At 56.8% G+C, this 24,183-nt stretch overlaps 2 protein-coding genes across 6 annotated transcripts; both read right to left on the reverse strand.

Annotated features, from left to right (window-relative positions):
* Positions 1–851: 851 nt before the first annotated feature.
* On the reverse strand, positions 852–14,117 carry TRIM11 (tripartite motif containing 11). 2 transcript variants are annotated; one of them, XM_004028547.5, is made up of 6 exons: positions 13,435–14,117; positions 9,206–9,301; positions 8,104–8,334; positions 4,316–4,338; positions 4,123–4,223; positions 852–2,428 (listed from the first exon to the last, which is right to left on the reverse strand). In XM_004028547.5, exons 1-6 carry the CDS (start codon positions 13,840–13,842, stop codon positions 1,881–1,883), a joined length of 1,407 nt encoding a protein of 468 aa, XP_004028596.1. In that variant the 5' UTR covers positions 13,843–14,117; the 3' UTR covers positions 852–1,880. The 2 variants fall into 2 exon arrangements, with proteins under 2 accessions (XP_004028596.1, XP_055229247.1); XM_055373272.2 differs by having other exon boundaries at positions 8,104–8,331; positions 13,435–14,044.
* A 24-nt stretch (positions 14,118–14,141) lies between these two features.
* On the reverse strand, positions 14,142–24,183 carry TRIM17 (tripartite motif containing 17). Of its 4 annotated transcripts, XM_063707572.1 has the most exons (9): positions 23,826–24,080; positions 23,674–23,736; positions 21,903–22,336; positions 21,054–21,149; positions 18,190–18,420; positions 16,633–16,655; positions 16,416–16,519; positions 15,577–15,992; positions 14,142–14,793 (listed from the first exon to the last, which is right to left on the reverse strand). In XM_063707572.1, the coding sequence occupies exons 3-9, from the start codon at positions 22,329–22,331 to the stop codon at positions 14,779–14,781; spliced, it is 1,314 nt and encodes a 437-aa protein (XP_063563642.1). In that variant the 5' UTR covers positions 22,332–22,336; positions 23,674–23,736; positions 23,826–24,080; the 3' UTR covers positions 14,142–14,778. The 4 variants fall into 4 exon arrangements, with proteins under 4 accessions (XP_063563642.1, XP_055229232.1, XP_055229229.1 ...); XM_055373257.2 differs by lacking the exons at positions 14,142–14,793; positions 23,826–24,080 and adding an exon at positions 24,151–24,183 and having other exon boundaries at positions 15,289–15,992; XM_055373254.2 differs by lacking the exon at positions 14,142–14,793 and having other exon boundaries at positions 15,289–15,992; positions 23,826–24,078.

Raw genomic sequence — 24,183 nt, forward strand, 5'->3', positions numbered from 1 at the left:
CAGCACTTTGGAGGCCAAGGCGGGTGGATCGCTTGAGCCCAGGAGTTTGAGACCAGCCTGGGCAATAGTGAGATTCCCACCTCTCCAAAAAAAAAAATTAGCTGGGTATGGTGTTGTGCGCCTGTAGTCCCTCCCAGCTACTTGGGAGGCTGAGGCAGGAGGATCTCTTGAGCCCAGGAGTTCAATACCAGCTTGTGTAACATGGCAAAACCCCATCTTTACAAAAATTAGCTGGGCATGGCCCCATCTGTAGCGTGCGCCTGTAGTCCCAGCTACCCGAAAGGCTGAGGTGCGAGGATCACCTGAGCCTGGGAAGTCGAGGCTGCAGTGAGTGAGCCGTGATTGCACCACTGCACTCCAGCGTGGGTGACCCTGTCTCAAAAAACAACAAACAAAAACCCCACCCCAACACAGAGAAATACCCAGGCCCCTGGTTTCCACTCAGACTTCTCTTTGTTGCAGCTGAATGAAACTGCTGATCTTGTTCAACATGGTATTACATAATGCCCCCCCAGGCCCCTGCCAAAAAAAAGACAAGAATGGGAGAGTAACTGAATAAATGATAATCAGGAGACTCTACTCATTAAGCACAATGGAACGCAGGAAACATTTACCAGGATATCTCAAAAAAAACATTCCAGCAATAGCTCCACATAAGGAACATATATATTGAGCAAAGAAAGTGGAGAGCCGATCTGTGCCTGGGTGTGGGAAATGGCTGCCCGTCCCGGCCCTTACTTTCCCCGAGCTTCCCGCCTGCCCCGTCAACAGCCTCCCTGGGGCTCTGCCCTCTGCTGAGCAATGGGGCACCCGCTATTGTCCCTGGACTAAGCAGGCACCAGCAGGATGACTTGTAGACAACAGCCAAAGTTTATTTAACTTGGGAATGCTTACAATAAATAAACCAGAGGGGTAAAGAGAAACAGAACAGTACCTTTAGGACAAAGAAACCCCAAACCCAACACAAAAATCAACTCCTGCCTTCTTCTGTATGCCCCGGGCTCTGAGAAGCCACTATTCCTTCCCAGGCTAGGGAGACTGCAAGGCTGGTGGCCAGCAGTGCACATCCCCAAGCAGCAGCTGGGACCCTGGATTCTGAGGGGCCACCAGAGACCTAGGAAGCCTTTGCAAGGGCAAAACCCAATGGCGACATGCCCATGAAAGCTTCAAGTCAGAATGTGGGCCTGCAGAAGACATTTCTGGGCTCTGCTCTCTCCTCTAGGCCCACACACCTGCTGAACAGACATCTGTGCCCAGGCACCTCCCAGAAGCCCCTTTATTATGGGACATCTACTCTCTGTTCCTGTCCTCACTGGCCCCTCCCATCATCCCTCTGAAGACTCTTATTATGGCTGCCTCCTAATTCTTCCAGAGCAGCCACACCCAGGACTGTGACGGGCTCTCACCCACTGTGGGGTCACAGACAGGCATGGGGCTGGCTCCCATCCCAGCTGCCTCCCCCAGCATCTTCAGAGGTGGGGTACACAAGACTTTTGGGGGGCTGGCAAAGCTGCAGGAACTGTGCAGCTTAGGTGAACCCTGGATTCTGCAAGCCCCAGTGGAGTTTTCTCGGCTTCTGGAACCACAGGCCAGAGCTGCCGGGGCGATGGGGCTCCCAGCTTTGGTAAGGGCTGTTGGCATTAAGTGGCACCCGGTGGCTGGAGGGGTCTCCCAGGGAGGACAGAGCCTGCCCCACACTCTCCCATAGTTTCCTGGAGTGCTAGAATTGGGGTTCTCCCACGCAGGCTCAGAAAGGCACCAGGAGTTCCTCCTCTTGCTCAAAGGACACACTCCCTCCTCCCAGGTCCTCCAAGTGGCCAAAACACTCAGTGGCCTGGAGGGGCAGGAGAGGCAACAGGACTCCTCCAGGAGGGCCTGAGTCACTGGGGAGCCAGGGTGTCCCCGGACCCACCTTTCGGCCGGCAGATAGTCATCGGGGTCGGGCTGCTGGACAGGGGTGAGAAGAGGGGCCGCAGCGTCCCTGAGAAGGGGATCTCGGGGAAGATGAATAGCAGTGACCCATCGGTGGCACTATAGAAAGAGAGATGTCCGGCCTCGTAGTCCAGAAAGATCCCCACGCGCCTGGGTGGGTCCCGGAGTGGAGCCAAGGCCCGTTCCGAGGAATTGTAATAGCTCCCCAGGAAGACCAGGATCCAGAAGCCGTTGCCGGCGGACAGCTCGCCCTTCTCCTTCCTGTTCACGTTCTCCCTGCACACCCCCAGGGCCCAGCTGGTGCGGTCCCCAACCTCCACCTCCCAGTAGTGGCGGCCTGAGGTGAAGCGCTCCTGGCCCAGCACGCAGGGGCCGGGGTCAAAGCGCTCTGGGCTGTCCGGCAGGGACTGCCGTAGGTCCCCCCGCTGCACGCTCCGCCTGTCTTCAGACAGGATCAGCTCAGGGTTGGCGGTGTCCGGGTCCAAGGTCACGTCCCCTGCAGAGAGAGGCCCAAGGTCACCCAGACACAGCCACAGGCAAGCTGGGGCCACCTGCCCATGTCCTGGGCATGTGGGTACGATCCTCCCAGTCGGACGGCCTGGCTCTCTGCCCCGGGCCTGTAGCCTCACAAACTCCTGGAGTGACTAACTGTCTCCAAGTGGACATCCTCTCCCCACCTAGCTACGTCCAGTTGCAACTTACAATGTCCTACAAATTGGTCCATGTTTTGCCTTCAGATATCAAGAGGGAATCTAGGTTGCTTTCCTTTTTTTTTTTTTAAAGAGGCAGGGTCTTGCTCTGTGGCCCCAGGCTGCAGTGCAGTGGTGTGATCATGGCTCACTGCAGCCTTGATCTCCTGGGCTCAAATGATCCTCCCACCTCAGCCTCCCAAGCTGCTGGGATTACAGGCATGTGCCACCATGGCTGGCTCATTTTTTTGTTTTTTATTTGTAGAGATGGGAGTCTTGCTATGTTTCCCGGGTTGGTCTTGAACTGATGGCCTCAAGCAATCCTCCCACCTGAGCTTCTCAAAGTGCTGGGATTACAGAGGTGAGCCAATGCATCTAGCCTGTTTTTTCTTTCAATCCCCAAATGAAGGATGTGAATTAGGGCAGCTGTCCCAACCCTGACCACTTCTATTTCAGATCTATCCACCTCTGGAGGCCTGCACACAGCTCCTACACAACAGGCTCCTAACCTGCTAGCAAGAGCTGAGGATAGTACTTCCTTTGGGTGACTGTGATACAAGACTCAGATTTGGGTTTTGTGCCCAGTTCCTGGCGCAGAGCTCACAGAACCCTGGGAATTTCCTGAGTGATAGAAGAATCTTGTGCTATCATAAGATGCCCCTTTCCATCACACCTGAGTTGACACCACTGCAGTGGCTGAGGTGGGGACCTGAGAGCCCAGCATAGGGCCAGCCACCAGAAAGACCAATCCTGTCAGTAGAGGGCGGGAATGCTCAGCCCCAGCCCCCGACCTCAGGAAGGGGAAAGGGGTCTGAGGTTGAGCCCCATCACCAATGACCAATGATTTAATCAATCATAACCATGTAATGGAACCTCCACAAAGACACCTAAACAGCTTTTGGGGCTCGGGGAGTTTCCAGGTTGGTGAGCACACTGAGGTGCTGGGAAGGTGCACCCAGGGAGGGCGGGGAAGCTCTGTGCCCTTCCCCAGGCTTTGCCCATTTGTCTCTTCCATTTGGCTCTTCCTGAGTGGTATCCTTCATAATAAACCAATGACAGTAAGTAAAGTGCTCTCCTGAGTTCCGTGGGCTGTGCTAGCGAATGCTCACATCTGCAGAGGGGCTGAGGGAACAGAAGTATGGGCAGCCCCTGGAAGTTGTGACTGGCATCTGAAGTGGGGGCAGTCTTATGGGACTGAGCCCTTAATCTGTGGGGTCTGTACTAACTCCTGTAGTGTCAGCATTGGCAATTCTGTTCAATGCTGAATGGAATCCTTGGATACCCAATTCGTTTCCAGAAGTTGAAGAATTGTTTGGTGTAAAAATACCCACACAACTGATGTCAGAAGTATGAGCAGAGGATGTTTTCCCAACAACCCACCACCATGACACTGTGAGTTTGGAGCTGGCAGTGGCAGGGCACAGAACACGTGGCTGGCTGCCCAGGTCCTTGGCGGGTCCCCTCCTGGACTCATCTCCCTACCTGGGGCCTCCACACCTACCTCGAAACCTCCGCAGTGTCTCTACCAGTCCCGGGACCCTGCACACGGTCCTCAGCTCCATAGGCACAACTTCTGGGGGCTGCAGCTTCACATCCTGGACCCTAGAGGGGAGAACCCAGGTGTCGTCACCATGGCCAACAGCTGGGTCCCACCCCACTCCCTCCCGCCCCCCCAGGAGAGGCTGGGTTCGTACCTGCGCAGGGCGTCCTTGATGTCCTATGTGGGGAGGAGAAATAGCACACTCGGTGTCAGTGACCATCGCCTGCTCCTGGAGTGCCCTCCCCGCCCCTGGAGCCTCGCCCCGTCCCCCTCTCCTACATTTGAGCGTCAGGCAGCAAAAACACACACAGGGGGCCATAAACCACCCGCAGCAAGGCTTAGACACAGGAATGCTGGACAGAAGCTCTGGCATGTGTGCCAGGAGGCATCACCAATGGGGTGCAGCCCAGCCCTGCGGACCAAGCCCTACTTCTGCCTGACACTTGGATGTAGGGCATCTGGCTGTTGGCTCACTCACCCAGAGCCCCAAGTGGGCGCCTCTGGGTGCCAAGGACAGGACAGGCACGCATCCCAGCCTTCAGCATAGGGGCGCCTCCACCCCAGCCGGAGCCCAACCCTGTGGTTGCACTGCTTCTTCTCCCAGCTCCGCCTGCCCTGCAGGCTCCCTGCTCAACCCCACTCCTGGGCGTGCGTCCTTCCTGTGTCACTGCCTGATACGTGATAGCATCTGACTCCATGTTAGGGCCCGAATTGTGTCCATCCCGCCAAATCCGTATGTTGAAGCCAGAAACTTCAGGACTTCAGAACTTGACTATTAGAAAAAAGGGCTTTTAAAGAGGAAATCATAGTAAAATGAGGCCATTAGGGTGGGCTGCAATCCAAAATAACTTGAGTCTCATAAGAAGGGGTGACTAGGACACAGACACCCACAGAGGGTAGACCCTGTGAGGATACAGGGAAGAAAAGGCATCTACAGGCCCAAGAGATAGGCCTCAGGGGGAACCAGCTTTGACCTTAGTCTTCCAGTGTGCAGGACTGGGAGACAATCAGTCTCTGCGGGGGAAGCCTCCTGGCAGGTGGTACTCAATGTGGCAGCCCGAGCTGGCGTGATACACCCAGGTATTGGAACATCAGCTCTTAGGAGGCATGGTCTTGTATCTCTTAGAGCAGTCTTCAGTGCACTGCAGGGATTTAACCCACACTGTCAAATACACGATCCCACACCATGTTCATTCTAACACACGTGGTGCCAGCTACCAGGCCAGGATGCAGAGGTCAGTAAGACATAATCCCAGACAAGGGTTTCCCTACATGTAGGAGAAATGGCAAAGGAAGATTTCCATACATACGGGTAGTTAATTCTGTCTAGGGGGACAACAACACACTCTAGGCCCCAAAAAATTTTTAAAAAGGAGGCCAGCACTTTGGGAGGCCAAGGCAGGCAGATCACTTGAGTCCAGGAGTTCAAGACCAGCCTGGGAAACACAGCAAGGTCCCATCTCTAAAAAAAAATTTTAAAATTAGCTGAGCTTGGTGGTGTGTGCCTACAGTCCCACCTACTCAGGGGACTGAGATGGAAGGATCGCTTCAGCCCAGGACGTCCAGGCTGCAGTCATAATCACATCACTGTACTCCAGCCTGGGCGACAGAGTGAGACCCTGTCTCAATAAATAATTCATAAATAAATAAATAAAGAGGAGACTCTTGGTAGGGTTCTGAAGCCCAAGAAGAATTTGTTGGTAGACACAGGGGGAGTGTGCAGGGCAGGGGCAGATGGTGCTGGTGTGAGCAAGGCAGCTGGGAGCAGCTCCACCTTGGTTATTCTGCCTGGGGTGGGCGGCCCACCCCTGGTGTCATTTGGAAACAGGTGGTGGCTGTCACAAGGCCGGGTGCAGGGGCGGCAGGAGAAGGGCTTGGGGGTAGAGGAGAACCTTGGCCTCGACGAGGGGGTTTGGTCTCTGCACAGAACACGGGCCCTCCAGGGGCAGCATTGACTTGAACAAAACCACTCTGCGGCTACAAGCAGGGCCTGCTGAAGGGGGCAGCCAGGACCCCAGAGTCCATAGCAGCCAGGGCCCCAGAGTCCACAGCAGCCAGAGCCCCAGTGGGTGGATTCCTGGGAGTCACTCAAGTCCTTACCTCCACTGTGCAACCCCTGTCCATTCGGCCTGGGTGCTGGGAACCCGGGTTGGGCTCCCCTACCCAACTAGGGGCCAAGGGTGCAAAGCCATCCCCACCTCTCCCTCTCAAACCAGCACACAGCTCACATCAACACAGGGCTGCTGAGGCTGCTCTCCTGCAACCCCCATGTGGGCAGACCCCCATAGCATGCAGGCCAGGGCAACTCTGTGCTGGCAGGTTGGGGGGACAGGAGGGACCTCCCTGAAGCCTTGTAGCCAGGCCAAACCTGGGCAGGGAGCTTGGCCAAGGCATGGACAGGTGGGCCACTCAGCGGGGTGAATGCAGGTGGGTGTACGAGACCCAACACCCACCCACCCGCCCACATGCCACAATGTCTCAGCTGAAAGCCCAAATTGCATCTTCACACAAACCCTGTGGGTCCCCATTTCCAGGTCAACTCACCTTCCTTCTAAACCCTTCCTTGGCTTCTCCAACACCTGTCCTCTCTGCCCTCCCTGAGGGCTCCTCCTCAGTCTTCTGGGTACCTCCCCACCCCAAAATTTACTGACCACAGGACCCTCTCCTAATATTCCTCAGTCTTCCTACAGACGCTAGCCGAGCGTCCTTCCTGCTTCCCAGGCTCAAAGCCAGTTGATGTCCAAGCTGGTGCACGCGGCACACGGAGTGGAGGAGCAGATGCTGCAGACTCGGAGGTGGGGGAAACTACCTACTGGATACAATGTGCACCATTCGGGTGATGGCTACACTCTGACTGCACTTGTACCCCTTAAATCTACAAAAAGAAAAAAAAAATACAGAAAAAAGCTTACAATAGAAATGACAAACGAAACCAGGAGCCGGTGCCTGGACTGATGTTCTGCTGGGCTCCAGAGGCCGGCAGCAGGTCACCCCTTGTGCAAAGCCACCCAGCCACATCTGCAGCATTGTGGGCTCCACCTGGGTCTGGCAGCCCTGCCTCACCAGTGGCTGAATTCACTCACACACGGCCTCTCTCCTCTGTGGGAGCCAGAATTGCCCAGGGGCCCATTTCCCTCTGAATCTTGGGGCCCCTTGGGTCTACACCATGCTGGGCATGGAACACGTTCTCCATTTTGTGGGACAAACATCCAGCTGAACCCCACGGGAAGATGATAGCAGACACTCCCAGCCCACACGGGGCCTCTCAGCATGGGAGTGCCGTCAGTCCTCATCAGTGCACGCTTGCCAAGTGGGGAGAGCTGACTCCAGGCCGCCTGACCTGCTGCCAGGCCACAGGCCAGGGCGTCCACTGGTTCTGATTTGGGGGCGCACCAAGGAAAGCCCAGGCCCAGGGGGCCGGCTCAGGGAGTGGAGCCCACACATGGCAAAAGACTCTCCTGGAAGCAGAGGAGGAGGAGAGCGCCCCCCATAATGGAGATGCATGGGGTGTGCCAGCAGGGTGAAGACAGAGTGAAGGGCGAGGACTTCCTGCTGGGGACACCATGGCAGGAATCCTATGGGAGGCCCATGGTGGTCCCAGCGAGCACATGCCCACTCTGCTGTGCCCACAGGGAGCAGCAGTGTCAGTCAGGACGAGATGGAGGTGACCTTATGTAATCACTTAAGAAACACCACCTGTTTACATCTACAGAGGAAAATTGATTTTCCCTTTCTCGGCACGTGGGTTTTGGGGGTGGGACATCTGTCCTGCTGCTGACTCAGCATTTCACAGGCAACAGCCAGGCACATCCAGCCATGCCATTCACCTCTCAGCCCAGACAACCTCTCTGCCCCTGCTTCTTGCACTTTCTGGTTCTCCCTCCCCCAGTGTGGCCAGGCCATGCCCGTGTGGCCACCATGGCCACTCCCCGCCCAGCTCACCTGCAGCAGCCCCAGTGCAGGCAGCTGGCAGCGGCCCTCGAGCTCGGCGATGAGCTCAGCTAGGTGGGCGCTCTGCTGGCCTAGGCGGGCCGCGCCCTCCCGCAGCCGGGGCAGCACCTCCAGCTCCTCCTCCTCCAGCCTCTGCAGCAGCTGCTGCTCCTCCTCTGCCAGCAAACGGCGAAGACGCTCGAACTCGCCCAGCACGTTCTGCCGCTGGCTCTCCACCATCTTCTGTGGAGCCCAGGGAGAAGGACAGCTGAGGCCAGACCCCAGGCCCAGCCGGACCCCAAGTTTGGTCAGACCCCAAGCCCACCCAGAGGCCTGGCCGCACCCAACCCCACCCCCGGGGCCTGCTAAAGCCAAAGCACAGCACCAGGTGTGGCAGGACCCCAAACCTACCACCTGGTGCTGGCCAGACCCCAAACCCACCTGTGGCACCTCCCAAACCCCAAATCCACCACTCAGGGAGAGCCAAATCCCATTGTACCAACAGGACTGGCTAGACCCCAAATCTAAACCCAGGGCCGACTAGATCCCAAATCCACTATCTAGTCCCTCCCCAACTTCCAAATCCACCCATTGGCTTGGTAGAACCCTGCATCTACCCCGTGGGGCCAGCTGGACTACAAATCTACCACCCAGGGTCCCTCCTGACCTCCAGATTCTCCCCTGGGGCTGCCCAGATCCCAAATCCACCACCCAGAGCCTCCCAGACCCCAAATCTACCCCAGAACTGGACAGATCCCAAATCTACTCCTCAGGGTGGCTGAATCCCACATCTATGACCTAGTCCCTCACAACCTCCAAATTTACCTCCAGGGCCCAGACCCTAAATACACCTGAGAGTTGCCACCCAAGCATGCTGGGACCCCAGGATGGGGCCCTTGCAGTATGGGAGCTCCACGCCCACGACCTGGCAGGACAGGTGCACATGGGAAAGGACCAGCCCTTCAGTGGGCTCGGTGGGGCCAGGCTGAAGCAGTGACTGGTCCTGGGGCGCCAAGGGCAAGTGTGCCTGGCCAGCATCGCCCCCTGGGGTCTCCTATACAGGACCTTCACCCCCTGCCCTGCCACCCAGGACCCTGGGAGCCCCAGCACCTGCCTGCCACAAGACGCAGGTCTCATCCGCCTGGGCTTGGAACAGCAACGCATCCTGCATCTGCTTCCGGAGATGCTCCAGCGACTTCTCCAGCTTCGCCTGCGGGAGAGGCCAGGCAGGACCATGAGACATGAGTCCTGTCACAGAAGCCTGCCCTTTTGCACCTGACACCCTGTCCCCTCCTCAAAGACAATGGGGACAAACTGAAATCTGCCTGGTGAATGAGGGAACTCAATGCCCTCCAAGGAGCGTGAGCCCTCATAGTAGGTGGGCAGCCTCTTGCCAGAGGCTGACAGCCCCAGCCACATTCTTTCCTTTTTCTCATATGGGGCATTTCTAGTCCTCGACTTTGCTACCCTAGCCCAGGCCTCACCCCCCTTTGCAAAGCTACCTCAAGGGTTCTGGCTGCCCACCCCATCTGTCCCCAAGCTGGCTCTGAAGGTGCTGAGCTCTCCTGTTCCCAAGCCAGTGTCTACTCCTCCTCCTCTTCCTTCTCACCTGCTGGCTCACATAAGGGCCTTGGACCAAGCCTATGCTGGGGTCCCAAAATTCTGCCCTATGCCCCCACAAATTCATAGGTTGAAATTCCAACGCCCAGTGTGATGACGTTAGGAGGCGGGGGCTTTGGGAGGTGACTAGGTCAGGAGGGCAGTGCCGCCACCATAATTAGGGTTATAAAGGAACCCTCGCCCCTTTCACCATATGACAACACAGTGAGAGGGTGTCGTCTGTGAACCAGGAAGCACCTTCACCAGACACCAAACCTGCCAGGGCTTGATCTTAAGACTTCCAGCCTCCAGAGCTGTGAGTAGTATACATCTGCCATGTGCAAACCATGGTGTTTTGGTAGGACAGTCAGCACTGACAGACATGCCTGGCTGCCCACCCCATCTTTTCTCCAAGCCACTCGGGACCTTGTGCATTTTCAGCTTCATCAGCTATCACTGTAATAAGCCCCAGGATGGGTACACTTCCATTCTGCTTTCTTGGTCCTTAATTCTCATTCCCACGGTTCCTCATGCTGTGCGTACCAGGAAGCAGTGAAAATCCTGTACAAAAGCTCACTGTACTGTGTGTGCTTGGGGTGCCCTGAACCCACTTCTCAAAGGGTCTGCTCACTTTCACCCCATCTGACACCCTTATCAGCAACGGGCCCTGTGCTGGCCACACCTCTTTGCTTCTCAGCCACCCCAAATCTTGGCTCTCATCTCTCGCTATCCACGCTCTGGAAGGATGGAGGTGCTGGGAGGGTCCAGAAGTCTGCCCCGGTAGCAGAGCCAGGACTTCAGCCCAGCTGCCTGGCTCCAGGTGTTCACTTTAGTTCACCACTTGGCCTCACGATTCGGGAAGACCGCTGGAGCACCAAGGACATGTCCAACTGCTTTACTGTCTCTGCCTAGGCTCAGCTCTCATGTGAGCTACAAGAACCCCAAATGGCGGTCCCTGTCCCCAGGCCTCTCTCCTCACTGCTGCCGACCTGTTCCAGAAAACTCAGTCCTGGCCCCTGTGACCCCAACCCCACCTCAAACACTTGGCCCAGTGCCTCTCACTTCTCCCTCAATGCCTCAGTCCCTACGTGACGTTTTCAGTTTTCTTTTTTTGAGACGGAGTCTCGCTTTGTCCCCCAAGCTGGAGTGCAGTGGCACGATCTCAGCTCACTGCAACCTCTGCCTCCTGTTTTCAAGTGATTCTTCTGCCTCAGCCCCCTGAGTAGCTGGGATTACAGGTGCCCGTCACCACACCCAGCTAATTTTTGTACTTTTTGTACAGATGGGATTTCACCATGTTGGCCAGGGTGGTCTCAAACTCCTGACCTCAGGTGATCCGCCCACCTCGGCCTCCCAAATTGCTGGGATTACAGGCGTGAGCCACCACACCTGGCCAACGTTTTCAGTTTTCAACACTAAGGTTACAAACAGCATTTGATCAGATGGAATGGGCTGTAAAGCAGCACAACATACCCAGCATGGCAAAGATCTTGCATTTCAGGTACCTGCATCTTTGTGTCTCTGGCCAGATCAGAACAGAAACCTCTTACCCTGCGTGTAGTCAGAACTGGGATGCTGGGGCTTGGTGCAGGCCTGGGATCTTCCCTGGCCTCCTCCTTCCTGTGGCAAACCCCCTCCCCACACAAGTGCCATCTGACACACAACCCAGAGAGATCTGGGGGCCATCTTCTCTCTCCCATGGTGCTGCTTCCTGGAACTGGAGCTTACTGGGACTTCCCTGTTTACCACCTCGGGGCAACCCAGCCTGGGGCTTGTTCAGCTGTCATGACCCCAGGTCAGGGCCAGGCAAGGAGTGAACCTGTCATGGAACTAATGGGCCCCAGCTCTGGCAAGTGGACACACAGCCCCATAGGTGGGACTGAGCTTTCTAGGCCCATGGGGGCAGGTAAAAGCAGTTTGCTGTGGTTAACATAACCTAGGCTCTAAGGCAGTGAAGAATAGGATGTCATCCCCAAATATACCGCTGTGGTACAAGAATTATTCTGAGTAAAAGCAGATGCAGGAAGAGCTCTCTGTACTCCTATCTGCCTAAAAGTAGGGTATTCATTCCCCATGAGAAAGGCACCCTCTCTCTACCAGGAAGAGGAGGGCACTCTAATCCCGGGAGATGATTCTGCCTAAACAGACCTTACTACAATGACCATTATCTTGTGTTAATTCTTCCCATCTATTTTCTAGTCACTTTCCCACAATTCATCAGTCCTAGACGCCCAATCCCATTTCTGTGTCCAGTCACTTCTCCACAATTCACAAACCTTTGCTGAAATACGCTTTCCTATGAAGTTCTTGTGCATGTGAAACTTAAAATATTAATCAAATTGTATGATTTTTTTTCCTGTTAATTTGTCTTGTGCCAGTTTAATTTGCAGCCCCGAGCCACTGAACCTAACAGGGTAGAGGGAAATTTTTTTCTTCACCTGCAAAAGAAAGGGTTAAGTGCTATCCCATGAAACTATATCGGGTCAACTCTATAGAGCTATTGGGCACTCTCTGCACCCATTGGGGTAATTGGTGTCAGAAGGGTAATTCTGCTGGGCTAACATGTTTCAGGTGTAGACATTCCTGCATGGGCAAAGAAAATAAAAGAAAACCCAAATGAATCTGTGTCTGAACAAGCCCACGGATATGGCTCTAAACCACCTTTCTGCTAAAATCCAAAGCAGAAGGGGACAGATTCAGATTTATTCTAGTATCCCAGAAGTTTGCTGTGTGATAGGGACAGACCAAGCTCAGTACTGATTCTAACACTGCCTTAACTGCTCATCTGACACACACAAGTGACCATGATGCAACACACAAAGTGCAGTCAAGAAAGCTCCAAAGATGCTGCCATCTGCCCCACACGTAGGCTCCCAGGAGCACACCTGCAGCAGGTCAGTGAGGAAAGAGGACAGCGGGAGGGAGCGCAGGCCAGGGAACGTGTGCCCCAGGCCCTTCAGCTCGGGGTTTATTTGGGTTTTTTTTTTTTTTTTTTTTTTTTTGAGAGGAGTCTCGCTCTGTCGCCCAGGCTGGAGTGCAGTGGCGCGATCTCGGCTCACTGCAAGCTCCGCCTCCCGGGTTCATGCCATTCTCCTGCCTCAGCCTCCCGCGTAGTATTTGGGTTTTAAGCAGCAAGACAAGGGGAGAAAAGGCAGGCTGAGCCCTGGCATCTCAGATGGCAGAGATGGCTCCCAGTACCCCACCCAGAAATGCAGGGCAGCCCTGGAGGGGAGGTTAGAGAGGAAACGACTGTGTCCCCCTCATCCTGCCCAGTCTGGGGCTTTCCCAGGACTTAAGTACGGACCTGCTAACACAGTCCCTGCAGGGAGTCCATCTAGGATCGGCCACCTCTGGGGTTCTCCCACTTCCCTCTGATTCCGGCTCCTTTCTGGCCAGTGTATGGCCACATTTTCCTTGCCCCCACTCCACCACCTTCCACCTTCCACCTTCCTCTCTTAGCCCCTATCTATGGGAGGTACGCCCCTCAACCCCGAGAGCAGGGTCTCATTGGCGGCCATGGTCCCAGCCTCAAGGGGCCTGGTTGAAACAGGCTGTGTCATGAGCCCCCACAGCCACCCTGCGCGACACCCCCCTCACAGGCCCACGGCAGGCTGCATCCTGAGCTCCCCGCCCTAGAGAGGGACAGATTACTCCCGGAGCAGCCCCCCAAACCTCCCACCCGCCCAGGCCTCCCCAGTCCCCGGCTCCCCGACGCCCCTGCACGCCACCCCCGCCCAGGAGCACCTTGAGGTCTTCGGCCGCGTCCTGCAGCGGCCGCACGCGGTGCGCCCAGTGCTCCCCGGAGCGCTCGCAGGCCGCACACAGGAGGCGCAGCTCGTCCCCACAGAAGGCGGCCAGTGGCTCGCGGTGCGCGGGGCACACGCCCTGCGGGACCGGCGACGGCGGGTGCAGGCGCCGCGCCATCTCGGCCATCTTAGCAAGCGGGCGGTTGGGCCGCAGGTTCCTCTGCGGGGACAGCTCGCGGCACTCGGGGCACGCGTACGGGCCCTCGGGCTGGCCCCAGCAGCGCCGGATGCACTCGCGGCAGAAGTTGTGGCCGCAGTCGGTCATCACCGGATCCGTGAAGTAGTCGAGGCAGATGGCGCAGGTGGCCTCCTCCTGGAGGTTGGTGGACAGGTCGGGGGCGGCCATGGCGCGGACAGAGGGGAGGAAGGCGGTACTGTCCGCGGGGCGGCGGCGGGCGGACTCGGGAGCTCGCGGAGACGCGGGGTATCCGGGTGCGGTGGCGCAGGCTCGGGCACTCCGGGGCGCGAGGCTCGGGACTCCCGGGTGCTCGGGCTCCGGGGCGCGGGGACTCCAGGGCGCAGGACTCTTGGGTTTCGGTAGCGCTGGGCGCGTAGGTTCCGGGTGCTCGGGGGACGCGGGACGTAGGGATCCCGGATGCCGGCAGGAAGAGGAGCCGAGGCGGAAGCAGGAAGCGACTGGGTGGGTTTTGTGTTTTTTTTTTTTTTTTTTTTTTTTTTTTTTTTTTTGGAACAACCCGCTTTTGCCTCCGATTGGCCGCTGCCAGTCACGCGGCCCGCGGGCGGGACGGAATTGGAGAGCTTTCACTTGCTGACCTGGCGTCACCACCGCTCCGGTTCTTGTGGCCAGGTCTTTTACCCCTGCCCTGGGGAGGACTCAGGCGCAGGGGAGGGATGGGGACAGGGGGCGGGGCGCAGGGGAGGGATGGAGCAGGGGGCAGGGCAAGGAGGGATGGGGACTCAGGGCGGGGCACACGGAAGCAACTGCAAGGACTAAGGGAGTCCGCAGCCTGGGGCATTGGAGCCCTTCGCCATACCCCTAGTGCGTCCTCACCCCCTCAGCCCGTGCTTCCCAGGGCGGGTATCCTCGGAAGGCCCGGCCCTCACAGCCTTGGCAGGCCAAGGTCAGAATGATTGGAGTTGGGGGATGGGACGGGGGCATCCCTCCAGGACCAGCTCTCCAGGAGGCCCACATTCTTTCTGCGGGAACCACTCCAAAGGGGCACGCTGTTCCAGGCAGCCCCTCGCGCAGACACTCCGGCTTTGTCGAGGTAGGAGTACGCTGACTCTGGAATTCTGCCTTGCTAGTGACTGACACAGGCTGTTAAAGTGCTTGACCCTGCAGGGGTGGGTGGGGGGGTTCCTTGGAAAAGGTAAGGGCGCTGTGGAAAAGAGGCCCCTACATAAATCCTAACCTCTTTGGGATTTTGCCCCTGCTCGTGCAACTTTGGGGATCGAACGGGATGGGGGTGGGCAGCTCTGAGGCTTTTTAGGGGTTCAGCCTTTCCCATTTTCCCCCATCGAAGGACCCAATAGGATGCATAGGACATTTCTATGGGCAACCTGGGACCATCCCTGACACAGCAACCTAACCACTCCCGCTCCTCCCCACCATAGGATATTTCTACTTCTTTGACAGAGTAACCTAAACCCCTGGGGGGACTGGGAGCCACAGATTCCTGTCATTCCAAAGTGGGGGTGGGGGCATGGCTAAAAAAAACGTGACCACGCTGTTCCTGGTGTGTAGGTATGGATTTAGAAATCGGTCCACTCAGAACGCAGGGGCTTTCAAAAGTTTCCTCTAGGAAGCATCTGTCAGTATACCCTCTTAATGTTTGACAGTTCTAATCACAATTATATTTAGAATTTGAGAAACCCCCCTGTGTGTCTAATGGCTGCCAGCGTGATGCCAGAGAACCCTGGCAGGTGGCCTGCAGTAAGCAGAAGGCCTGCACCTTCTGCAGAGCCTGAGTCCCCCGGCCTGTGTCTATCCTTTCACCCACATGGTCACTGTGGAGATGACCATCTGACCAGACTTTGGAGCCCCCAGGCAGAAGAAAGGCTGCAGGGGGCCCGGGAAGGTGGCCTGGGAGTAGGTGTGCAGGTGGGACCCATCGCTTACACTGTAGAAGGACACCTCCCCAGCCTCGAAGTCCAAGAAGATGCCCATGTGACTGGGAGGCTCCATCAGCATGACCGGGGTCAGGGCAGAGAAGGCGGATAAGTACTTGGTCCCCTTGGACAGCTGCACCACCCAGAAGCCATTTTCGGGGCACTTGGGGACCCTGTCTTTCCGGCTCACGTTGTCCCTGCACACACCCAGGGCCCACAACGCGTCCCCGGTGATGTTCAGGCCCACCTCCCAGTAGTGCCTCCCAGAGGAGAAGGCCGTCTGGCCCACAGCACAGGGGTAAGCCACAAATCGGTCCTTGCTGCAGAACCCACTGCCCTCTGGCGAACAGCCGAGGTAGCGCCTCTGGCGGCTCTCATACAGGAGGAGGTAGGGGTACGCGGAGGTGGCATCAGGCACCACATCCTCTGTAGATGGGCGTGGTGGTGGAGAGATGGGGAGAGGTGTGGGGCATTCAGGGTCAAAGGTGGGAGTCCCCGGGCCCTAGTGGTGGATGTGGCCAAATGGTCCCCTAACTCCCCAGAGGCCTCCCCTGCTGTGAATCTGGGGTTACTTGATGCTTCCACACACCAATTGTGTGTGGGTATTGGTGGCAATAAGGTACAGGGGGCTGGGCAGAGGGACCACTGGGAACTCAACAAGATTCATCCCATGAATTAGAACCACCAGTAATGCCGCCCTACGAAGGCACAGTGAATAGCCAGTGACCGTCACCAGCCAGGGCACTTGCAGAACCCCCCCCCCCATTGGTGGCTTCCGAGGCTAGGGGGTACAGTGGGGCATCGCCAAGAGATCTGGGTCAGAGGTCCTGGCCCTGGGTGCCCACTTACCTAGAAAGCCTCTTAGCACTTCAATCTGTCCGGGAACTCTGCACACAGTCCTGGGTCTGGTTGGGGGGGCAACCTCTGGGCACTGCACACTCACGTTGCTCTTCCTCCGGTGGGCACACACAGGGGAGTCTTATTGACTCCCCTGGCCCGACAGTCTTATTGTCCCCCCCGCCCACTGCTGCCACTGCCCCCGCCCCTGCCTGAGGGGTCCACATACCTGCTCAGGGGTTCCTTCATGTCCTGCAAAAGACAGGGACGGAGGGTGGGGAGTGAGCCAAGCTCCTGGCTCACCTCAATGTCCCTGCTCCCTTCTTGTCCGTGTCTTAGGGCAAGACCCATCCTGTCCCCTGGGCATTCCCTTCCCACAATTGAGCTTCATGGCACTCCTGAGCCTTCCCCACTGCCCTGGCTCCCACTACCACCAGAGCCCCCAGTGCCTCACCTAAGCTGAGCTACCCTGTCAGCCCACGGCCACACGCCTGAGGTCCTGCAACTCAGGAGAGGCAGAGGGACCCCTTCCAGGCAAGTGGCCACTCAACACTGACCCTCCTCTCCCATTTCAGGTGGGTGTGGCCCACTCAGCAGGAATGGGGTGGGGGCACAATTGGGTGCAGTTTGGGGAGGGAGGGGGGTGGGTAAGAGACTGAGGCACCTGGGGATTTTCTGTAGCCTCTTTAAGGATTCAGAGTTCCCTAAAGAGATCACTGTTTACCTCTCTGGCCTGGAAGCTACAAGGGACTTGTTTTCCAAAGGCCACATTTCTAGTTTCCAGAGCGTGACCCTAACTCTAGGCAGGGACTCTCATGCAGGTGGTGCGCTTGGCCCTCTGCTCATAGGAGCACCCTTCTACCAGCTGCAGGGGCTTTTCCCTTAGTTGGTCAGCAAACCAATGTAGTGGGTTGTGAACAGGCTGCTTTGTTTTTCCTTTTCCTTTTTTTTTTTTTTCCTAGATGTGATCTCACCATCACCCAGGGTGGAGTACAGTGGCGCAATAGCTCACTGCAGCCTTGAACTCATGGGCTCAAGCAGTCTTCCTGCCTCAGCCTCCTGAGTCCTGGGACCGCAGGCGCACGCCACCATGCCCTGCTAATATTTTTAAGTTTTTGTAGAGATGGCGTCTTATTAGCCGTAATCAAGCCCCCTCTCCAGGGCCATGGCACACCGGCTGGTCCCAGCAGACAGGCTGGCTGCTTCACCTCCCCACTGCCATTGCCACACAACTCACTCCTGGGACAGTGCACCTCCTCCACACCGAGACATGGAGTCCCTGTCCCAAAGCTGCACCTGGCTGCCAGGTGTCCCAAGCCACCTCTCTGGACTTGGAAGGAAATAGGGACACTGTCTCAGGTTGGAACCTGTAAGGGGCTGACTTGTGTCCCCACTAATTCACAGGTTGAAGCCCGAACCCTCAGGACCTCAGAATGTGACTGTGTTTGGAGATAGCATCTTTAAGGAGGGAGTTGAGGTCACTGGGGTGGGCCCTAATCCAGTCTGACTGGTGTCTTTATACAAGGAGATGATTAGGACAGAGACATGCATAGAGAGATGATGCCATGAGGACGCGGGGAGGAGATGGCATCTTCAGGCCTAGGAGAGAGGCTCAGGAGGAACCAGGCCTGCCTGCACCTTGGCCTCAGCCACCCAGCCTCCAGGACTAGCAGACTGGGAGCTAACAGCCCTTTCCTGTTGGCTGCCTCTTCCCCAAGCCCAGCGCCCCCTGCCGATGCCTGTCAGAGCTCACATCCCACCCTGCCTGCCAAGCCTACTGGCTCACCTGCAGCATCTGGAGGGGCGCCTGTGTGCTCCGCTCCTCCAGCTGCAGCAGCAGCAGCTCCAGAGAGTGACCCTGCCGGTCCAGGCAGGCCATGCTCTCCCGGAGCCTGCTGGCGGTCTCATCTTCTTCCGTCTCCAGAGCCTGGAGGAGCCTCTGCTCTTCTTCCACCAGGTAGAGGTTCATCTTCTCAAACTCCAGCACAATGCGTTCTCTCCGCTCCTTCACCTTGCCCTGCAGGAGTGGAGAAGCCCAGCATGTTGCCAGCAGGTGGCTCAGCTCCAGGGATGCTGCCACCTCTCCCCAGGGCCCTGGTGACCCACAAGATCACCAGCAACTGGAGCTTTAGTTGGGGACCAGGAACTGTGACAGAGGCCCCCACCTCTGCTATCCTGTGATTCACTGAGTGTAACCCTCCGAGCCCCGAACTGCAACTTCTACACATCCAAACATCCATGCACGCTTGCTCTGAGGAGGTTCAGAATGTCCACCCTCAGATAAGCCTCTTGGGCATGTTAAACAAAATTTATGGGTGGCCATTGTTTTTTGTTTTGTTTTGTTTTGTTTTGTTTGAGACAGGGTCTGGCTCAGTTGCCCAGGCTGGAATGCAGTGGCACTTATTGCAACCTCGACCTCCTGGGCTCAAGTCATCTGAGTAGCTGGGACCACAGGCATGCACCACCACATCCAGCTAGTTTTTAAATTTTGTGTAGGGACAGGGTCTTGCTCTGTTGCCCAGGCTGGAGTGCAATGGCACAACCACAACTCACTGCAACTTTGACCTCCTGGCCTCAAATGACCCTCCCACCTCAGCCTTCCAAAGAAGTGGGACGACAGACATGTGTCACCACCACCATGCCCAGCTAATTTTTAATTTTTTTGTAGAGACAGGGTCTTGCTATGTTGCCCAGGCTGGGGTTCAGTGGCATGATCGTGGTTCACTGCTGTCTCGGACTCCTGGGCTCAAGTGATCCTCAGGGGCCACTGTTTTGAACTGGGCTCCTGCGCTAGGTCCTGGAAGACCAGACCCAACCAGAATGGAGTCACTGGTGCTAATGAAACCAAGGGGTTCACTGATCAGGTCAGCCTGCCCTGATTGCTTTTCATTATTTTGTTTTTCCTTTTTCCATGAAGCTGAAGGCTGTGCCTCTGAACGCTGACACCCAACCTTCACTGGCTGCTTTTTAGATAATATTCACAGGTCACCATGGGACTGGTCGCTTCAGGAATGTGGGGCAGCTCCTGTCCAGCTGAAACCAGTTGAGACCATCTGCCCTTCAAGTGGACCTGTCCCAGTGCCCGAGGTGGCCTTTTGATGTCAGAGGGCCAAAACTTCCAACCTCAGATCATGCTAAGGCTGCCGTTTCTGGTACCTGTGTCCTGTGAAATGCCATGCACCCCGACGACACCTGCACAGAATGGGCCTGCTGGACCACCCTGCCTCCGTAGTTCATAAAGACTCCCAAGCTGTATCACTTGGGAGGCGGGTTTAAGAGCTGTTCTCCCTCCTCCTCACTCAGCGGCCTTGCAAATAAATCTTTTCTCTTAGCTGGATGCAGTGGCTAACGCCTATAATCCCAGTGCTTTGGGAGGCTGAGGCAGGAAGATAGTTTGAGCTCAGGAGTTCAAGGCCAGCCTGGGCAATAGCAAGACCCTGTCTCTACAAAAAAAAAAAAAAAAAAAAAAAAAAAAAAAAAAGCCAGTCTTGGTGGCAAGTGCCTGTAGTCCCAGCTACTCAGGAGGCTGAAGCAGGAGGATCACTTGAGTCCAGGAATTTGAGGCTGCAGTGAGCTATGATTGCATCACTGTGCTCCAGCCTGGGCCACAGAGTGACTCTGACTCAAGAAAAAAACAAAAAATAACAACAAAGATCTCTAAATCTGTTTTAATTTTGTGTTTTGACAGGCATTAGGATTAAGGTAAACTAAAGGCCATTGAGAACCCGCAGAAGCAGGAAAACCTGTTTGCCTCCCCCATTAGCTGCCTAAAAAAATAAAGTGCCTGGCCTGGCGCGATGACTTATGCCTGTAATCCTAGCACTTCGGGAGGCCGAGGCAGGCAGATCACCTGAGGTCAGGAGTTCAATATCAGCCGGACCAACATGGTGAAACCCCATCTCTACTAAAAGTACAAAAGTTAGTCGGGCATGGTGGTGGGTACCTGTAGTCCCAGCTGCTTGCGAGGCTGAGGCAGGAGAATTGCTTGAACCCGGGAGGCAGAGGTTGCAGTGAGCTGACACCGCACCATTGGATTCCAGCCTGGGCAACAAGAGTGAAACTCCATCTCAAAAAAGAAAAAAAATTAAAAAGTGCCCTTTCATGAAGGAAATTTCCAGTGGTCAAGGCATCTATACCAGGAAGAGAGTTCCAAAAACAACTCTTCACCTGAGACACTTGTTTAAATACTTAATCAACATCACCTGCCTCCCCAGCCCAGAGGCCCCCAAGCCCTATTCCTTTGTGGTGCTGACCTACGCCCCTGCCCTCTGGCTGCCTCCTTTGTGGTATTGAGCCTCCACCTTCTGGCTGCCTCCTTTGTGGTACTGAGCCCCCACCCTCTGGCTGCCTCCTTTGTGGTACTGAGCCCCTACCCTCTGGCTGCCTCTTTGAGTCTGATTTTTGAGGCCCCTTCTCTCCATCCTATGTGTGCATCTGTAATTTAAAATTGCCTTTTTATCTTTTTCTCTGCTGTTCATCTGTCTTAAGTCAGTTTCATTCTGAGGCCAGCCACAGAACCTAGAAGGGTAGAGGCAACTTTCTTCTTTTCCTGCCGCTGTGGCAGCATATCCCCACGGGCAGACACAGATGTGGAAATGCAGGAAGATGGAGCAGCAGCAGGAAAGGGACTGGACAGCCCTGGGCACCCACCTGCCACTCGGCTAAGCTCTGCTCCTCCCTGGCCTGCAGATTCCCTGTCCTGGTGATCTGCTCCCGAAGGTACTCCATGTCCTCCTCCAGCTTCAACTGTGGGACACACAAACCACAGGATTTGGGATCAGCGATCTCCCCACCTCCTGCCTAGAGTCCAGTTGTGCTCGCTGAAACTGCACCCACCCCAGAGACCCTCCTCAGGAGGGGCAGGGGATCAAAATACGTCACCCAGAATGTGCCACCTTGGATTATTTTGAGCTAAAGGCACTTAAAAAAGGGCAGGTGTAAGAATTGCTGTGACCCTCGGCCTTCCTAAGAGCAGAAGGCACAGCCACCATGCCAGAGAGGCCTGCCCTAGGCCAGGAGGAAAGCCATGTTCTTACCAAGGGCGGGAAAGCCAAAACCAGAGAAATCTGTGCAAAGGGACCCTGCTAAACTAACCCTCATCCTCCTCAGGTACATGTTTGGCTCTAACATGCTTCCATGGGCCTCTGGCTCCTTGGGAGGGACTCCCGGGTCATGGAAAGCTTACAGGGAATGAATTTCAGTGCTTTGCTTCTGCTTATCTGTCTCAAATCAGTTTGGTTCTCAGAGCCACCCAAAATACTCTAAGAGAGGAGAGGTAACATTTTGCAATGCCTGCATCATACAGTGTAGGCCCACATTGTCCCCAGGGACACCCCTACCCAGCCACAGGCCACCTTGTCCCCTGGATGCCTCCTCCCCAGCCCCTGACTCGGGCCACTTTGTCCCTGGACACCTCCTCCCTCCCCCATGATCTGGGTCACCTTGTCCCCCTGGATGCCTCCTACCCAGCCCCTTGACCTGGGTCCCGATGTGGCCCACCTTGTACCCCTGCACTGCCTCCTCGGCGGGCAGCACCCTGTGCAGCCGGTGCTCCCGGGACTCCCTGCACACCACACAGATGGGGCTCTGGTCCTTCTGGCAGAAAAGCTTGAGGGGCTCGTGGTGCTCCTGGCACAGGTCTTGCTTCTGCAGGCCAGGATGCTGCCGCGCCATCTCGGCCACCTTGGTCAGCAGCCGGTTGGGCAGCAGGTTCCTCTGCGGGGACATCTCTCTGCACTCGGGGCAGGGGAAAGAGCCCTTCCGCTTCCGCCTCCCCTTCTTGCCCCGCGCCTTTTCCCAGCTCAGCTGGATGCACGCTCGGCAGAAGTTGTGGCCACAGGCGGTCATCACAGGGTCTGTGAAGTAATCCAGACAGATGGAGCACGTAGCTTCTTCCTGCAGCTTTCTGGCGAGTTCCACAGCCTCCATGGCTCCTGGGAGACACAAGGCAGGTTCCCGCTTGAGGGACTCTGGAGAGAGTTGGAGGGAGCAGCCCGATGATCTGGGCGCCGGCAGTGTGCAACCGTCCTGTACAGCCTCCCTTTACGGAGGAGGGCTAGGACTGCAGTCCAGTTAGAGAGTCCAGAGTCATCATTTTTAGCCTTGTCAACAACAGACACAGATGCCTCCCCAGAAACTACACAGACCCTCCCAGGCCAATGCTCTGCAGGCCCCTCCGCCTCTCCTCTCCACTGGGCCTGGACCCTACCCGTCCACTTCCGCCTGCTGCTGGCTACCCCCAGCTCCACATCTCATCAGCTCCTCCTCCCCGACAGACCGTTGCCGGCTAGGCCTTCAACCTGCCTTTCTGGAGAAGCCTGCTAGGTCAGCTTAGGGAGAAGCCCCTACCCTTGGAGCCTTCCCTTAATCACTTTCCATCCACTGACCCCACCCAGATCCCCACTCCAACTCCCCCATACATCCCCAGCTGTCTTTGCTGGCGCAACTCTCCCATTGCAAGTAGCCTGACTAAAGAGCCTTTCAAATGTCAGAATTTTTTCTTTAACAAAACCCCGTACACCAAAGGAAGAAGGGATGGGCTATCACAGGAAAAAAGCTCTCTTCCATTCGGTAGTGAGGTGGGGTTCAGAAAAAACACGCGTGTGTATACACGCGCCCACAAGCACAAACACGTGCATACACGCACAGACGAACACCCATACACATACCCATGCATGTATACAAACGTGCATGTGCACACACGCACACCCACGCATACACACCGCACAAATACAAACGTACGCACAGAAACACGCATCCACAAACATAGCACACGCAGGCACAGAGGCACGTATCGGTAAACATGCATGCATGTACACACAGGTACACGCGCGCACACACGCACAGGCACACGAGCATGCACATAGATGCCCCCTGCAATCTCAACACTCGCGACCCCACGCAGTGGAGATCTACAGCCTTTCGCCTACGCCACGGGGTTGCTATGGGGACCGAGTTGCAGAGGGAGTTGAAAATCGCGTCTACACTGCAAGCATGATTCTCCCCTTCCGTTCTGCCATCCCCTAAAGCGAGGGCGTCTAGGGGTCTCAGACTTCCCCGGCTCTGTCCCACGTCCAGTTTCTAGGAGCTTTCTGCACGCCAACCACCCGGCGCCAGCCCTCCGACTCCCCCCAAGAGCCCTAACGGAGGCACCCAGCCCACCCTGACCGAAGCCGGGCAGGGACAGCGGCAGCGGGCGTGGGGCTCTGGCTCTGGCTGCCGGGATGGCTGTCCTTCCCGCTCTGGTCCGCTAGGGTCCCGGTAGAGTTACCTTGTTGAAGCGCGCTAGCCCCTCCAGGGACGCGGCGGCCGGCGGAGGCGGGAAGGCCGGGCGCTGGAGGGCGAGGAGGACCGGGTTAGGCTTAGGTCGTGGCCCAGGCGCCACAGGAGGGTGGCCTAGGCGGCGGGGCGGGGGGTACTCACCGCGGGGGTGGGGGGGGCCAGCACAGCGCCTAGCGCACCTGGCCGAGCGCTCGCTGCCGGGAAAGGCTGGGTCTGCCCCCACGAAGCCCAGGGGGCTGCGGCCCGGCCCGGGGCGTGGGGGCCTGGGGTCGGGAGGCCTAGGGGCTTTGTGGCGTCAGCGGGGGCTGGGGGGCGGCGGGGGAAGGGAATGCTGGGCGAGGGGAGTGTTCGGCGGCCGGGACTGGGGCGGCGCCTCTTAGGAGAGGTTGGGGGTGGCTTGGGGAAGGAAGGCGGCAGGGGGTGGGAGGCTCTGGACGAGCCGGGGACGGGCGCAGCGGGTGCTTACTGGGCGGTGGGGACGATGTGGTCCACAGCCCAG

The sequence above is a fragment of the Gorilla gorilla genome, chromosome 1 (genome assembly GCF_029281585.2).
Source record: "Gorilla gorilla gorilla isolate KB3781 chromosome 1, NHGRI_mGorGor1-v2.1_pri, whole genome shotgun sequence".
In the NCBI taxonomy this organism is placed as follows: domain Eukaryota; kingdom Metazoa; phylum Chordata; class Mammalia; order Primates; family Hominidae; genus Gorilla; species Gorilla gorilla.